Below are 18,127 nucleotides of genomic sequence, written 5' to 3' on the forward strand. Positions count from 1 at the left end.
GAAGAAAAAAGTGTAATTGTTACCTCAGCACAAAATACTGTGAGAGCAGTGATACACCTGCAGAGTAGGCTTGTCAATGGCTGCTTATAGAGGTTTTCTGGGATAATGAATAGTGTGCCAGTGAATGGAGAAGACTGGAATTGTAGGAAAACTGTCATTATAGTGACATTTAAAATTGTTATTTCTTATCTATAACACTTCGCAGTGCTTGTTGAACTGTGGATTGTTTGGTATTTTGTAAGTAGAAAAAAAGATGGTTGCCTTGCTTTCTTAATTATTTGTGGAATCTTTCTTTTAGCAATTTTCCTTGGGTCTTTCCGAGTGCCTTATGAGGAAATAAGAACGATGATATTGGAAGTAGATGAAACACAGTTGTCAGAATCCATGATTCAGGTAAGGAAAATCACACCTTACATCCAAGTATTTCAGGGAAAGCTTCTCATTAAAGAGAGACCTGGGCTAAAAAGCCTCTTAACATAAACTTTTGGCTATCAAATCACTTCAGGAATTATTTTTGAATTTAGTTTTTTTTTAGTTGAAGTAGCTGAATTTATGTTCTCTGTTTTCTGCATTCATATTGTCTACACCCAGAGGGTGTATATTTTCTTTGGTACATACTCAAACAGCATATGATAGTCTGTTTCTTTCCTAGTTACTATTTTTTTCTTGTATTTGTTTCTCTGTTTCATCTGTATAAGTATGCTGCTCTGCTTAAATACTAGATGGATAAATAGAATCATAGAATCAGTCAGGGTTGGAAGGGACCACAATGATCATCTAGTTCCAACCCCCCTGCCAGGGGCAGGGACACCTCACACTAGATCAGGCTGGCCAGAGCCTCATCCAGCCTGGTCTTAAACACCTCCAGGGATGGGGCCTCAACCACCTACCTGGACAACCCATTCCAGGGCTTCACCACTGTCATGGGGAAGAACTTCCTCCTCACATCCAGCCTGAATCTCCCCACATCCAGCCTGAATCTCCCCACGTCCAGCTTCATTCCATTCCCCCTAGTCCTATCACTACCTGACATCCTGAGAAGTCCCTCCCCAGCCTTCTTGTAGGCCCCCTTCAGATACTGGAAGGCCACAATAAGGTCATTGCGGAGCCTTCTCTTCTCCAGACTGAACAGCCCCAAGTCCCTCAGTCTGTTCTCACAGGAGAGGTGCTCCAGCCCTCTGATCATCCTTGGACATGTTCCAGTATGTTGAGATCCTTCCTGTAGCAGGAGCTCCAGAACTAGATGCAGTACTCCAGGTGGGGTCTCAGCAGAGCTGAGTAGAGGGGGAGAATCACCTCCCTTGACCTGCTGGCCACACTTCTCTTGATGCAGCCCAGGATCTGATTGGCTTTCTGTAGCTATTTAACAAAATTAGGTCCTCAACAATGTCCCAAAGCAGCTTGTATGTACTGAATAAATAATATATAGAGAAATTATGAAAAACTGACATCTTAATAATTTCTATCTGTATTATTCAAAGATGATGAAACAGTTTTTTGCAGCTAGAATCTGGGGGAAAATATTATCAAACCATTAATGGGTAGTTAATTAATGGCATACTGTTTTGTGAGCATGTGGTAAGTATTCCATCACTTGCAGTAAGGTAAGAAGAAAAATTTTACTTTCATTGAGCATTTTTTTTTTCATCTGTGGACTGTTATTTTCATTTCAATGCCATATACTCTGGGTAAGAAACCCTACATTTCTGATAAAATGCTGTTAAAAATGCTAACACAGCCTAGCCCCTCTTTATTCTCTATGCAAGAGACATGATTAACAGTTATAGGAGATACTTTTTTGGCACTGATAACAAGCTGAGAGAGTTGGGGTTGTTCAATATGGAGAAGAGAAGGCTCTGAGGAGACCTTATTGTGGCCTTCCAGTATCTGAGCAGGGCTTAAAAGAAAGCTGCTAAGGGACTTTTTAGGATGTTGGGTAGTGATAGGGATAGAGGGAATGCATCCAAGCTAGAGGAGGGTAGATTGAGGTTCGATGTTAGAAAGAAGTTCTTCACCATGATGCTGGTGAGAAACTGGAACAGGTTGCCCGAAGAGGTAGTGGAAGCCTGTGGTGGGTTGAAATCACCCCCCAACATAAAATAGCCATACCAGCTCAGTGGAAGCGAACGAAGCTGTATTTACAAGCAAAACTACAATCTAGACATGAAATGCAATGAATATGTACAAAATATGGAATATTTGCATTTATGTACAATTTTTAAATAGCAGAAGAATCCTCCTGGACAAACCAGGGGGCTACTAATAGCTTCCCTCTCCCTTCTCCCTTCCCCCCTGTACATGGTAAAGGAGAGAGAAGAGCAGAGTTGTTTGTTAATACTCAGCCACAACAAAGCAACGCAGCCAAGGTCAGCAAACCCAGAGCTTGTATCTGATAGAGTGCAGGAAGCAAAAAGTGAGAAAGTTAGTATCCACAGCTAGCTTTATGGTAGAGATCTGTCCATTGGGATTATTTAGCACTTATTATTTTCCTTTTCACATCCAATTGTGATTTGTTTACATTCTACTGCTTTCTGTTCAAGATGTGTGGAAATTTTTCCTAGGCACAGCCTGAAACTAACACAAAGCCGCATCCCTGGATGTTTTTAAGGCCAGGCTGGATGTGGCTCTGGGCAACCTGATCTAGTGGAAAGTGCCCCTGCCCATGGCACAGGGGTTGAAACTAGATGATCCTCGAGGTCCCTTCCAACCCTGACAATTCTATGATTCTGTAACCATGTAGCTCTTTTAATCAGTATTAACAGTAGAGTATGTTGAAAGTCAGTGTATCCAGTCACTTCTCAATATAGTTCTTGACATCAGAATTGGATCTAAAGTATTTTTGACAGCACTTGAGTCTTTTTAAGGGTTGAAACAATTTGATTTAAGAGGAGTTGAAGAGGCAAACATTGTGTTAGGACCTGCTGTGACTTAGTCAAAGTCAGCAATGTTAATGCTTGCAATATTCTGTAGGAAGACAGTCATATCAGTCATATGTAGAACATGATATACTGTTGGAGGATGACATATTGGGGTATTTTTAAGCATATAAATGATTCAAGATTGCAAAGTGATTAAACACTTGCAGGCCTAAATCAAATGGAAAATTCAGTAGAACTTAAGCTCAAAATTTATTTTGCAAATATGGATTTAATAATTTATATCAAGTGATTTCCTCAAAGTTTCTTGTTTCTGAGTAAAACATCCCAATAATAACTTTGAAAAGGGACCAGCTGAATTCAAACTCAAAAGGCACTTAAGACATCCATATCCCTTTGGAAGTGGTAGAATCATGTGCCTTAATAGTTTGGTATCCACCTTCATGTATGCTTAGGTTACTAAACAGATGTAACTGTTCACCTATGTGTCTCGGTTTCTACCTTCACAAGTACGGGTTATGGCAGTGCTTTGAAAATGTAGTTCTGTGCATTCAGTGGTTTTGAGAAGAGCAAAACCATACAGAAGTTTGCAAGTGTATGACTACTTTTATTTGTAAAATACCTTAGATGATATAGTACTTCACCGCCAGGGAGGAGTCATTTACAGCCTCCTCTTCCTGTGTCTCACCATTCTCACTGTAACAAATTTATTCCTAAAGTCTAGTCTAAATCTGCTCTCCTCAAGCTTCAATCCATTCCCTCTCATCCTGTCACTACAAGCCTTTGTAAAAACTCCCGTCCTAACTTTCTTGAAGGACCCTTTCAATATTGTTCAGTGTGTATCCTAATGTTGCAGTTTCTGAAGTTGGAAACTTGTACTTAATCCTACTCCTTTTATGGTTAGGTAGTAAAATATGTCTCTGCTTCTTCTCTCATACTTTCTTGAGCTTCTGACTGCTCTTTCTTGCTCTTGCGTGATCCCTGACTTGGCCTTTCTCTCTTAGACTTAGTCAAAATTATTTCTGCTGCTTATTCTCTGATATTGAAAATGTGTTCCATCTCTAGCAGCTCAAATTTATCTGAACACTGTACAGCTGCTCTGATATCAGCTGCTCCCTCAGATATTGTTTGTAGTTTGTTTTTCTCATGCTCAATATTGAAAGCATTCATATAGTGCTTGACTTTCTTGGGAAATATTTGTTGTAAGTTTTTTTCCCCTGTGAAACTTATTTTAGCATCGGACAATTATATTTGCATCTCAGTAAAGATTAAGGGATTACATACATTTAGAAGTGGTTATATGGGTGTATATCAAGAAATAAGTGCATTATTAATTTATACTTTAAAGTGTGTCTTTTTATGCTCTCTACCTTTCTTTTTTTTCCCTATATGTTACTGATTTAATTAGGACATCGTCATCTGTTGTAAATGTAATCTTCATCTGTAATAAATGTAATCTTTCTAACAACAAAAATATTTATCCATACCATTATTACCTTTGGAAAATATGACTACTGTAAAAAATTTTCAGTGAAAGTCAAGTCTTGACCATGTGCAAATCAAACTCCATAAAATTCAAGTTCACATTATTATTTTAAGCGTCTTGGTGCCATGGTCTAGTCATGAGGTCTGTGGTGACAGGTTGGACTCAATGATCTTTGAGGTCTCTTCCAACCTTGGTGATAATTGCGATACTGTGGTACTGTGATCATTTGTTCATTCTTGTAAAGCAATGACACAAATTCCAGAGCCTCAGAACAGCCATTTCTAGCCAGCCTAGCTGATTGTAATTAGTGGAATTCAGGTGCTTAAGTTTGTCTACACATAAATATACCCCTTGAAGTGTTCAGGAAGCCCCAAAGAGTTTGAGGATTCTCAAGATGATCACATACATTAATGTGTTTGGATTGCCTTTCCTTTGTTTGCAAGACACTCACTTGCGTCAGTGTCTAAGTTCTCCATATGGATTTCTGAATTCAGCTGAAACTGAGTTCCACCTCTGAATTCCTACTTCTGCCAAGTTGTCAGGCTATGTAGTTTGTAATTGGATTAAGCTTTTGTTTTGAAATACTAGAAAATAAGTTACCTATTTCAAAATTTTTATTTAACACTAATAATCCCTGTCATCCTTTAGATAGATTACACCTGAAGTTCTTGTTTTATTTGCTTCTTAGTGTTCTGTCTGCATAGTGTTGTCAAAAAGTCTATTAGTGTCTTTAAAAATGATAATTAAAATAAGAGTATGGAAATGTTTATAGAATCAGCAAAATAAGGTAGAATAGTGGTATTGAATCATTTGCTTTTTACACTCTCTGTGTGGTGGTTTGAGCCTTAACTGGGATTTAAGAGCTCAGATGGAGGCCAAGGCTGAGAATCCCTTCCCTGCTCCCTACACCTCCTCTTTCCCGACTGAGAGGAAAAAAGGAAAAGGGAAGGAGCGAATAGAATAGAATAGAATAGAATAGAATAGAATAGAATAGAATAGAATAGAATAGACCAGGTTGAATGACACCTTCAAGATCATCGTGTCTAACCTATCATCCAACACCACCCAACCAACTAAACCATGCAACCAAGCACCCTGTCAAATCTCCTCCTGAATACCTCCCAATGATGGTGACCCCACCACCTCCTCAGGCAGCCCATTCCAATGGGCAATCACTCTCTCTGTGTAAAACTTCCTCCTAACATCCAGCCTAAACCTCTCCTGGTGCAGCCTGAGACTGTGTCCTCTTGTTCTGGTACTGGTTGCCTGGGAGAAGAGACCAACCTCTGCCTGTCTACAACCCCCCTTCAGGTAGTTGTAGACAGCAATAAGGTCACCCCTGAGTCTCCTCTTCTCCAGGCTAAAATCTACCAAGAAATAATTTGGAGTTAGTTTGGAAGCAGAGAGGCAAAAATTTTCTTTAAACAATATATATATATGACAGGAAGGGTTCACGAGGGTAAGGAACAAGGATGGATGGGGAAAATAAGTATACAAAACCAGTCTTTTGGAGTCCTTTGGAGAGGCGTGGATGTAGCAGGGAGGAGGAGGAACAGGTCTGACCATGTGGCAGAGAAGCAGGAAGCCAGCAGCAGTCCTCATCCAGGCAAGGCAGGAGCCAAACAAGAACTAATGGCTGCAGTGAAAACCCCCCATGGAAGGAAAAGCTCTCACAAGCCCTCCCCCCCTGCTTTCAGGATGGGTGTAACCCATCACACTCCGTTACATTAATTTGTGTGTTTCCTCTTTACATTCTAGTGTCTTAAGGCAGGAGTGTTGTTTTCAGAATGTACGGTAATTATGCATTGTGCAATACCATTTTGCTATGGTAATACAAGCAACATAGAATCTGACATTTTAAAGCCTATTTTATTTTTCTTGATAGAATTTAATAAAGCATCTTCCTGAACAAGAACAATTGAATGCATTGTCCAAGTTCAAGAATGAGTATAATAACTTGTCTGAGCCAGAGCAGTTTGGAGTTGTGGTGAGTTCTGCTTTGTTATTGCTTCTTTTCTTGTCCTTTCCTGAAATACAGCTTTAATATAATATTGCAGAAAAATACCAGGTTCCAGGCTGGGAGAAGAGAACAAATGTTGCCTTTTAATTGGACATTGAGTGGATATATCTATGAATATGGAAAGCCTGCTTGTTTGAGCATTACTGTTGTAATGATTTGTGATTCTTTTACTTTTGAAGTCATTTAGGTTGGGGGTGGGGAGGGGCAAAAAGGGCAAAAAATTCTGTTGTATTTTCTGTGGCAAAGTTTCACTGGGAGGTACAGAGCTATTTTTGAATTTCCATAGCTAAAATAGTTTGGCTTTACTTCTGATTAATAAATCTTAACCTTTTTAGTGAAGATTCCTACACTGATTTTTCTTGTACTATTCTCCACGTAAATGAGAAGAAAATCCTGTAATTATTATTCTGCCTCCTTACTCCCATATATGTTCTGTCAATACTGCTTGTAGTCAATTTTTCCATTCCTAGCAGGAGGATATTGAGGTCTTGGGTGACAGGTTGGACCTGATGATCCCTGAGGTCTTTTCCAACCTTATTGATTCTATGATTCTGTGGTATCTTAGAATCTTAGAATAAATAAGGTTGGAAGAGACCTCAAAGATCATCAAGTCCAACCTCTCACCCAACACCTTATGACTACTAAACCATGGCTTCAAGTGCCATGTCCAGTTCCTTTTTGAACACCTCCAGGGAGGGTGACTCCACCATCTCCCTGGGCAGCACATTTTGATGGCTAACAACTCTCTCTGTGAAGAACTTTCTCCTCACGTCAAGCCTAAACTTCCGCTGGTGCAGTTTGAGTCTGTGTCCTCTTGATCCAGTGCTGGTTGCCTGGGAGAAGAGACTAATCCCCATCTGTCTACAACCTCCCTTCAGGTAGTTGCAGAGAACAATAAGGTCTCCCCTGAGCCTTCTCTTCTCCAGGCTAGACAATCCCTGCTCCCTTAGCCTTTCCTCGTAGGGCTTGTTCTCGAGGCCTTGTTGCTCTTCACTGGACACGTTCAAGAGTCTCAATGTCCTTAAATTGAGGGGCCCAGAACCGGACACAGTACGCAAAGTGCGTCCTAACCAGTGCTGAGTGCAGGGGCACAATGACTTCCCTGCTCCTGCTGGCCACACTATTTCTGATGCAGGCCAGGATGCCCTTGGCCTTCTTGGCCACCTGGGCACACTGCTGCTCATGTTCAGCTGGCTGTCAATCAATACCCCTATGTCCCTTTCTGTCTGGCTGCTCTCCAGCCATTCTGATCCCAGCATATGTTTCTAGTATCTCCCAGGTTGAATTAACAAAGACTGGAAAATATTGCTAGTTCAGTGCAGGCAGTTGATTGTTTTCTGTGGAAAAATATTTTGGATATAATTTCTGTACAGTGCATAAATCATAATTGTTAATGATTTCATCCAGACAAACACAAAATAAAGCTATTTTCTTTCTGTCAGTGCATATATCTAAATAAGTCTATGATTTTTCTTGTCCCCTCCCAGTGTTTCAAGCTAATAAGGTTGTTAGCTTTTTCTGGGAGAATTTCCCTGGGAGAAAATACTTCTTTTAGTTGTGTCTGTGGGCTTTAGGAAAGCGAGTGTCATGTCTTGGTAATAGTTGGTAGTTATCTGTATGGATATCAAATATCTGTACTTAAATATTGGAACAGATGGAGCACAGGTATGGGATATGAGAGCAGCAATCACTGTTCTGAATCAGCTGGGGAATGCTGATGTGAATAGGAAACACAATTACATTGAGTTGCTGCCAGTTGCAGATGTGGCACAGCCAGTCTTCTTTGAGTACAGGCTGTTATAAAACAAAACTGGTGATGCTTTTGCTGAAAACTGTTGCTGCTGTTCATTTTCAAACCATCTTTAACAAGAGTAATAGTTGCTGTACATATATTGTAATGCTGGTTTCCTGGTTCTTAGGAGTCTTCTAACTACACTCTGGAAGCACAAAAAAACCCCCATCACTGCTTTTATTTATTCCCCAAGACTTTCTTATACAGTTACTGAAACCAAATTATCAATTTCTCTTGCTCTGGATTTCTCAGTTGCAAAAGTTAATGAAACCTTTTCCTTTTTATTTCTTGTTGAGGTTTTATCAAACATTGAAGGAATTTGTTTATAATTCACCCCTATCTCAACTTTATTTGATTATAACCATTTATCTCAAAAGGTCACCAAAAAAGTCTCTGAGATCCTTTAAATGAAGTGTCCTCCCTCAACAACAAAAATCCAATCAAAACACATTTTGGTGTTTTATGGGATGTGAAACGAATGCTTTCAGCTCCTCTGTTGCTTCCAAGGAACACAAAAGGTCTAAAGTCAGAAATTCTTTCCTTCTCACTTGTTTCATTCTAATGTTTGTTTATTCAATTAAGAAAATAGCAGTAGTTTCTCAAAGGTAGATTTCACAATAGTAACTTTTAGGTTTCTTTTCAAGCTACTTTATATTACAGAGCTTTAGAAAGAAACAGGTGAGTAGATAAATGTACCTTGACCACTTTTTGGATGTGAGAATTGGCATGAGGCTGTGATACTGATTCTGCTATGTTTGAATCGGTTCCCCAGGTGGAAATTTTGGTTTAAAACAGCAGTATTCTATGGTCTAACTCTCTTCTGCTGAAGGTATTGTTATGAGTAATAAAGTGTCTGATCACCCTCTTACACACATTTGTGTTCCTTAGTTCAGTGACATTAATCCTGTAATTACTGCCCCTGCAGCACTACCTATATGTTATTTTGTGAGGCTATGTTTTGAAGCATCTCTCCAAGCTAATTCACAATTTTCTTAACTCTTAAGCAATAATTCATTTTATTCTACTCTTTTTACTGTGTTTTTTTTTTCTTTAATCTGGTAATACTCAAATATAAATACATTTGGACCTTTCCTTAAGATATTGATTGACTCGTATTGATTGACAAGATGGAACATTATTGGTAGACATTTTAAACTGTTAGCTATTTCTTTAGGACATATCTGTTCACTTAGATGGAACTGTCAGGCTGATGGTCAAGTTTTCCTGGATGTGACCCAACAGATTTGATAAATTTGTCTTAAAAAATTGAGGCACTGAGATGACTCTGAATTTTTTTTCATTAAACAATACGGGTTCTTGCATCTCAAAAGCTGATGAAGTTTCTTCTTTGAAGTTAGAAACAGAGTCACACTAAAGAGTGCAAGTGTGAGCTTTTCCTATTTTTCTGTGAAAAACCCACAAACAAAACTGAACCCCATTGTTAGAGATAGTTATTCTTGTGTCACATCTTCTATGCATCTAGTAGAGTTGACTTCAGAGAACAAGCTACAATCAGTTTTTAACATTAAACATTCTTCATTTCTCTTGGAGGAGAGGAAGTTTTAAATAAATCACTTTTTCACTCTTTGAATATGGTAACCTATGCATTTCCTTTTTTATCAAGTTCTTCAGTATTCTTTAGGCTTTCTTGTATATTTTGTTCTATTCTGGCTAGGGAGTGAGCTAAGAACTTCTGCTCTTTAGCAACTGCTGTTGGCACAAATATGAATCATAGAATTGTTAGGCTTGCCCAGGGAGGTGGTGGGGTCAGTGTCCCTGGAGGTGTTTAAGAAAAGACTGGATAAGGTGCTTAGTGCCATGGGTTAGTTGATTAGTTAGGGGTGGGTGATCGGTTGACTTGATGATCTTGAGATCTCTTCCAGCCTGGTTGATTCTATGATAATATAGGAAGGAAGAGACCTCAAAGATCTAGTTCCACCCCGCTGCCATGGATAGGGACACCTCACATTAGATCAGGTTGCTCCGAGCCTCTCAATATAGTTGTTTAGTGTTTTTTTTTTGTTTAGGGTTGTTTTTTTGTTGTTGTTGAGTTGATGTTTTAAAATTGCTGTTTTATGCCTTGCTTTTTTGCTGTTCTTTTCAAATATGGAGAATCAAACCTGTCCAATACAAGAGTTTGAGGTTTGTCTTTCACACGGGTAGTGTTTTGTAGTTATGGCATGTCAGAGAATTTGGAGATTTCATGTTAATTTGCTTTAAATTTGTGATTAATGGAAGAACTAAGCTGTTGGAAGAGACTGTGTGGTGAATAAACTGGAAATTACTACTGGTAAGAAAATGAAAAAAAAAATAAGGGAAACTTTCTTTTATCCTTCTGGCTTTCAATTCAAAGTCAAGATTTGGTTTGCTGAAAGAAACAGCTACACACTGAGATACTGGCATGCTGTGACTGTTACAGTATTGTGTATTTTACTCCATCTGAAGTTAATTAACTTCTGTTACTGGCTTAAAGACATTGAGGCATGACTCTGAACAGTTCAACCTCCCTTCATAAATGTTGCCTGTGGTGCTTTTTTGGGTTTTGGTAACCCAACTCTATGGGTTGCTTTTGTGGGTTTTGTAATTATCCTTCACTTTTAAAGTTATTTTTCACTTTTATGTTTTCTTTTCATTCAGCAGTAAGTATAAAATAAATCCTTTATTACCCTTATCTCCCCTTCCAGACTTTAGGTTTTCCTTAGATAAACTACTTCATTTTCTTGTATATTCTTTCTTTCACTTACTTCAGGCTGATGTTTCAGAACACAGATATTATCACCTATAACAATGGATTTAGGGGTTTGTTTTTCTTTTCACTTCTGTGCATCCATGAACTATAGTTCAGGAAAACTATATGACATCCACTCGTCTTACTAAGCATTTTAACTTAGCATAATTGCTAAGTTGATGCTGTTCTGAATGCCTGCATTTTGTTGCTCAGATTGTTGATGAAGTGTGCTTGTGCTTGCTGACATGTAAGCATTCAATTGCATTTTGTTTTACTATAGTTCTTGATTTGTACTTGTATTTACCCAGCACAGTAAAACTTGCTTCTAAAATAATTTAAATTTAATGCTATTAATGTCTCGGTCCGGAGAGGGAAAGAGACTCAGTTCTTTTGAATATTCCTGTGTCATGAAATTAGAGGCACAAATGAGGCCAAAATATCAACAGCTAGACTATTTATTACACAAATAAAGTGGATGGATCAGAAGGGGAGAGAGAGAAAATAGAGAGTGAGAGGGAGAATAGGGAGAGAGAAGGGGAAAGGAATTATCCAGTGGTGTCTGCCCAATACACATCAGCTATTGTCTGGGCAAGCAGCAAAGGTGATTTTATCTTTGTTCAGTCACATCAAGAGAGACAAGATTTAGTCTCTCACAAATGCCTTCTTGGAAATTTCATTGATTATGACTGATACTGAGTGATACATTGTATGAATCTTGTTAGTGATGAACATTATCATAGTGTTTAGAAATGAGCAGTCATATGACAGTACACTTGCAATATGAGACCCATCTCAGGTGAGCATGGCTTCTGCTAGTTGATCATCTTGGAAGGTTATTGTTGGCAGAAAGCTTTTTTTTGTGGGTGTTTGTTTATTTGTTCTTTTTTTGTTGCTACAGTTGTGTGGGGTTTTTTGTTTTCTCCAATGTGCAGTGTAAATTACATTCGCAGATTCACGGATTGCATTGGCTTGAAGGGACCCTCGAAGGTCATCTTGTCTAACCCCTCTGCAGAGAGCAGGGACACTTCCAACTACATTAGGTTGCCCAGGGACACACCATGTCTGATCTTGAATGTATATGTTGCTTTAGAACATAAAATGCTTAGCAATGGTGATTTTCCAGGTAGGTCTTTTCTACTGAGAAAAAAAAAAATACTGCTGTACAGGTCGGTTTTTTGGCTTTGTTCCCCCCCCCTTCAATTTTGGGTGTAGTTACAGTATCACAGTATAACTAAGGTTGGAAGAGAGCCCAAGGATCATCGAGTCCAACCTGTCTCCACAGACCTCATGACTAGACCATGGCACCAAGCGCCACGTCCAATCTCCTCATGAACACCTCCAGGGACAGTGACTCCACCACCTCCCTGGGCAGCACATTCCAATGATGAACGACTCGCTCAGTGAAGAATTTTCTCCTCACTTTGAGTCCAAACCTCCCCTGGCACAGCTTGAGACTGTGTCCCCTTGTTCTGGTGCTGGTTGCCTGGGAGAAGAGACCAACTCCCTCCTGTCTACAACCACCTTTCAGGTAGTTGTAGAGGGCAATGAGGTCACCTCTGATCCTTCTCTTCTCCAGGCTAAACAATCCCAGCTCCCTCAGCCTCTCCTCATAGGGCTTGTGCTCAAGGCCTCTCACCAGCCTTGTTGCCCTTCTCTGGACACGTTCAAGTTTCTCGATGTCCTTCTTAAACTGAGGGGCCCAGAACTGGACACAGGACTCAAGGTGCAGCCTAACCAATGCAGAGTACAGGGGCACAATGACTTCCCTGCTCCTGCTGGCCACACTATACCTAATGCAGGCCAGGATACCATTGGCCTTCTTGGCCGCCTGGGCACACTGCTGGCTCATGTTTAGGTGGGTGTCAATCAGCACCCCCAGGTCCCTCTCTGTTTGGGAGCTCTCAGCCACTCTGACCCCAGCCTGTAGCTCTGCATGGGGTTGCTGTGGCCAAAGTGCAGCACCCGGCTATTGTTGTATTAAATAAGATATTTTGGATTGGATAATTTACTTATGCCAACTTCATTTGCTCAAATTTATTAGGTAAAGAAACTGAGTTTTTGAATATAGTAATTAAATGTCTTTCTACTATGCAAAAAGGGTGACAAAACATTGGAGAAGTGTCTTTGAATTTGTGTTGTTTTGTGTTTGATTGTATGTTAGCTACAAAACTTATATTTACCTGACTGCACTTTTTGTGCTGGACTATGCTATGTGCTGTTATCTGTAAACAGGTTTGTCTCTTCTGAAGACAGGCTGAGAAAATGGGGGTTGTTGAGACTAGAGGAGTAAAGGTTCTGTGGAGATCTTCTAGCAGCAGGTATCTTTTTACATGGGCCTTTAGAAGGGCTTATAGTGAGAGGACATGGGGCAGTACTTTGGACTGGAGCAGGGTAGATGTAGGTTGGACATAAGGAGGAAGTTCTTTACAATGAGTGCTAAATGCTGGAAAGGATTGCCTAGGGATGTGGTTGAGGCCCCTCCCTAGAGACATTCAAGATTAGACTTCATGTGATGCTGGAGAATCTGATCTAGTTGGAGGTGTCCCTACTGACTTCAGGGGGGTTGAACAAGATGACTTTTGAGGATCCCTTCCAACATGATGCGATCTGTGAATCTGTGATAGACAATGGGTAATTGCTTGGAACTGGAAGAGAGGGTAGGTTTAGGTTAGGTAGAAATAAGGAAGGTGTTTTTCTCAATGAGGGTGGTGAAGCCCTGGAAGAGGTTGCCCAGAGAAGATGAGGATGCCTCCTTCCTGATTGGAGTGTTTGCAATTGCATTGGATTGGATTATGTTACTTCTGCTGTACCACTGAAAGACTGTGGTGCTGAATCATAAAGGAATGTTCCTGTATAAGATTCCATACCAGCAGATCTCACTCTTATCCCTGTTCAGTTCCGATAAAGCTATTTTGGGTAGCTAATCTAAAGAATGAGTTAAAAAACGTGTGTTGTCTGATGGCAAATTCAGATGGCTGGAAGAGATTGGGTTTTTTCCTTCTAGCACACACATGGGCTATCTTTTAAATTTTTTTTCTTATGAGATATCCCTACAAATTTAGATCAGTATAGCTGTTTGTCTGAAGAGTTCTCATCTTTTGCCTCCAGCCATTCACTTCGAAGATTCCTCTAAAAGTCTCAAGAACTTGTCTGGAATCTGATTTGTTGCTTTTGTTTCACTAGAAATGTTAAGCAATGCTCCGATGCTCATGTTGTGGTTTGAACAGTTTAAGAAAAACACTTTTTTTTAGTAAGGACCATGATCAGTACATGATCCTGCCATTTTGATTCTTGGCAATTCCAAGGGTTTCTTGGAATGTATCCACTAAAATTGAACAAGGCATCCAAACCTGGAGTACTCATCTGGAGAGCTGGAGACTTCATTTGGAGTACTGTCTCCAGTGCTGGGCTCCCTGCTTCAAGAAGAACAGGGTTGAAGAGGGTACAGAAAAGGCCTACAAACATGATTGGGGACTAGAACTTCACTCTTACAAACTATGTCTGAGGGACTTGGAGCTTTTTACCCTTTACAAAAAAAACAACTGAGGGGGAATATTACCAATGCTTACAAACACTTACAGGGTGGGTGTCAGGAGGATGGGGCCAGTCTTTTTTCACTGGTGCCTAGTGACAGGATAAAAAGAGCTGGGCACAAATTAGAACATAGGAAGTTCCATCTAAACGTGGGGAGGAACGTCTTTGCTTTGAATGTGGTTGAGCACTGAAACAGAATGCCCAGAGAGGTAGTGGAATCTTTGTCTCTAGACTCAGTCAGTGTCCACCTGGATGCTGTGCTGTGCAGCCTGCTCTAGTGAAGGAGTTGAATTTGATGATTTCCAGAGGTCCCTTCCAACCACTACCATTCTGTAATTCCGTGCAGTGTGGGAACCTTGAGGGAAGTCAATAACCTCTTAGCTCCCTAAAGCTTGAAATTACTATGCAGGTATTCCATGTGTTCCAGCTCCTGAGTTCAGAGCTCAATGGAGCTCCTGTGGAACCCAAGTGCTTTAGGATTTACTTTCCTTCTGATTCTTTTGTAAAACTGGGGAACTTTCTCTAAGATATGCAAGCTGTCTTCCACAACATTTGGTTGTGTGACACTTCACGTCAGACTGGTTTTGACACAGATTAACTGTGATTCCAAATGTATTAAATAACCATATGGATAAAACTTCCACAGTCATTACACAGTCTGGTGACAGGACTATTGGAGACATAGAGCAGAATGGTTTTGCTTTACCATACTATCATCATCATAGTCATGTAGCTTCCTGCTTAACAAATTAACTTGGACACCTTGATGAGCCAGTAGAGAATACAGGAAACAGAATTAGCCAGGTTGGAGAAGACCGTGGAGATCATTGAGTCCAACCTATCACCCAACACCATCTAATCAACTAAACCATGATTCTAAGTGCTTCACCCAGTCTCTTTTTAAACATCTCCAGGGATGATGACTCCACCACCTCCCTGGGCAGCCCATTCCAATGGCAAATCAATTTTTCTGTGAAGAATTTGTTCCTAACATCCAGCCAAAACCTCCCGTGTCGCAGCTTGAGATTGTGTCCTCTTGTTCTAGTGCTGGTTGACTGGGAGAAGAGACCAACCCCCATCTGGCTACAACCATCCTTCGGGTAGTTGTAGACAGCAACAAGCCTGACCAGTGCTGAGTCTAGGGGCACAATGACTTCCCTGCTGCTGCTGGCCACACTATTCCTGATCCAGGCCAGGATGCCATTGGCCTTCTGGGCCACCTGGGCACACCTGGCTCATGTTGGCTGTCAACCAGTACCCCCAGATTACTAGTAACACCCCCAGATGTGTTAAAAAGCTGTGCTTTTTGGACATGTCTGTCACATCAAAGACATCATAGTTGCTATTATGATCCATCACCAATGTATGTTGCTTAGTTTCATAGCATCAACTTCCACTTTGATATTTGAGTTATTGTTGTTCAGACTGGAGAGTACTAAGCCTGCTGTCAGTTTTCAGACATCCCATCTAGACCTCAGCTATCTTTCTGTATCTTCATGGTCTACATGTTGAGAGCCTCAAATTAATATTGTAGACCACTTTTTGTTAGGATGTTGATGCCTAGTAGTAGCCAGATAGAAGATGAGACACTTATTTTAAAGCTAAGCAGATCAGATTTCCTATCTGGAATGCAACTGGACCTGTTTAACTGTTTAGAATTTTTTCTCCATTTGCTTTGATACTATATTACTGTATTTTAAATTCTTCAGAGATTTCTGCCCTTGACTTCTGATGTAGAGGTTTTACAGGGGATTTTTACCTATATTAAGCTCTTGACATAGTTTCCCGTGAGGAAAGCATTTCAGTCTAGTGGTCTCGGCTCCATATGTACCTTTTAATGAAAATAGCTTTTCTGACATCTGTTAGGTCTGCTAAAAATAGAAGAATTGGGGAAAAACAGCCTCTCCCACTCGAGGATGATTCCTTTTTAGGAAAATATCTTCTGAATTAAACTTGGAGCAATAAAAGCTGTCTCCGTGTTCCATTCTGACCAGGTTGTCATTAAAACTGATTTGGATAAAACAAATCACCTTCACAGCAGAACATGCCTATCTGTGAATTTCAGCGTAAAGACTGTAAACTTACTTTGACAGTTGTGCTGTAGCCCCCTTTGGCAAGTTTGGTGTCTTTCATAAGACAGGTGATCTCTGAAGCCTTCAAAAGGAATACCACAATTCCTGAAATCTGCAGCCTGGCCTTGCTGGTCCATCTTTGTTGAACATAATTGCAAGACTTGCTGCTGCCCTATGGTTAGGATGTGTGATGAAATGTTACTGTATGGAGCATGAAGGTTGGAAGCCTTAAGGATCTTGTTTTCTTGACTCTTCCAGGCATCTGTTCATTACAGATGATGATGGTGTTCCCTTGGCTGGATGTTAGGAAGAAGTTCTTTATAGAAAGAGAGATTGGCCATTGGAGTGGGCTGCCCAGGGAGGTGGTGGAGTCACCATCATTGGAGGTGTTTAGTAGGAGACTTGATGGGGTGCTTGATGCCATGGTTTACTTGATTAGATAGTGTTGGATGATAGGTTGGACTTGATGATCTCGAAGGTCTTTTCCAACCCGGTTAATTCTATTCCATTCCATTCCATTCCATTCCATTCCATTCTATTCTATTCTATTCTATTCTATTCTATTCTATTCTATTCTATTCTATTCTATTCTATTCTATTCTATTCTATTCTGCCATCAGAACCAGTACCAGGGATTGTCTGCTCTGTACATTAGTGCAGTGTCATCTCAAGATGACAGAAGGCTACCTGTGTGCAGCTAGGAGATAATGAAGAGTTTCTGTCCCTCTGTCATTTAGAATACACTCACTTCTGTTCTGTCCTGAATCAGTGGTGGAAATTCAAGCTGGAGAAATAGAGTAGCAGGATGTGTCATTTATCAGTGGTAGTAAGGGTCAAAGTCATGAGTTCAGTTGTTTGTATGTACACATACCCATATTTTAAGTACAAAGACATTCATAGTCTCATAGTATCAGTCAGGGTTGGAAGGGACCACAAGCATCATCTAGTTCCAACCTCTCTGCCATGGGCAGGGACACCCCACACTAGATCAGGCTGGCCAGAGCCTCATCCAGCCTGCTCTGAAACACCTCCAGGGATGAGGCCTCAACCACCTCCCTGCACAACCCATTCCAGGGCTTCACCACTCTCACGGTGAAGAACTTCCTCCTCACATCCAGCCTGAGTCTCCCCACCTCCAGCTTCATTCCATTCCCCCCTAGTCCTATCACTACCTGAGATCCTGACAAGTCCCTCCCCAGCCTTCTTGTAGGCCCCCTTCAGATACTGGAAGGCCACAATAAGGTCACCTTGGAGCCCTCTCTTCTCCAGACTGAACAGCCCCAACTCTTTCAGTCTGTCCTCATAGGAGAGGTGCTCCGGCCCTCTGCTCATCCTCATGGCCCTTCTCTGGATGCATTCCAGCATGTCCAGCATATCCTTCTTGTAATAGGGGCTCCAGAACTGGACGCAGTACTCCAGGTGGGGTCTCAGCAGAGCTGAGTAGAGGGGGAGAATCACCTCCCTCAACCTGCTGGCCACACTTCTCTTGATGCAGCCCGTGATTTTTTGTAACTAATTTAAATTTGGAATTGGCATTTCTTGACTTAGTTATCATTTGTTTGAGGAAAAGAGCCTGTTAATGGTGAAAAAAGATGTTCTGTTTCCACATAGCCATAAAA

General features: G+C 40.6%; 1 protein-coding gene across 1 annotated transcript in view; it reads left to right on the forward strand.

Moving 5' to 3' along the window:
• DIAPH3 (diaphanous related formin 3) overlaps positions 1-18,127 on the forward strand; it is a 277,885-nt gene that overhangs the window by 117,920 nt on the left and 141,838 nt on the right. Inside the window, exons 19-20 of the mRNA XM_054163054.1 lie at positions 299-393; positions 6,248-6,349. Of these exons, the coding sequence (XP_054019029.1) occupies positions 299-393; positions 6,248-6,349 (197 nt within the window). The remainder of the gene's footprint in view (positions 1-298; positions 394-6,247; positions 6,350-18,127) is intronic.

Source organism: Dryobates pubescens, chromosome 7 (genome assembly GCF_014839835.1).
Source record: "Dryobates pubescens isolate bDryPub1 chromosome 7, bDryPub1.pri, whole genome shotgun sequence".
Taxonomy (NCBI): Eukaryota; Metazoa; Chordata; class Aves; order Piciformes; family Picidae; genus Dryobates; species Dryobates pubescens.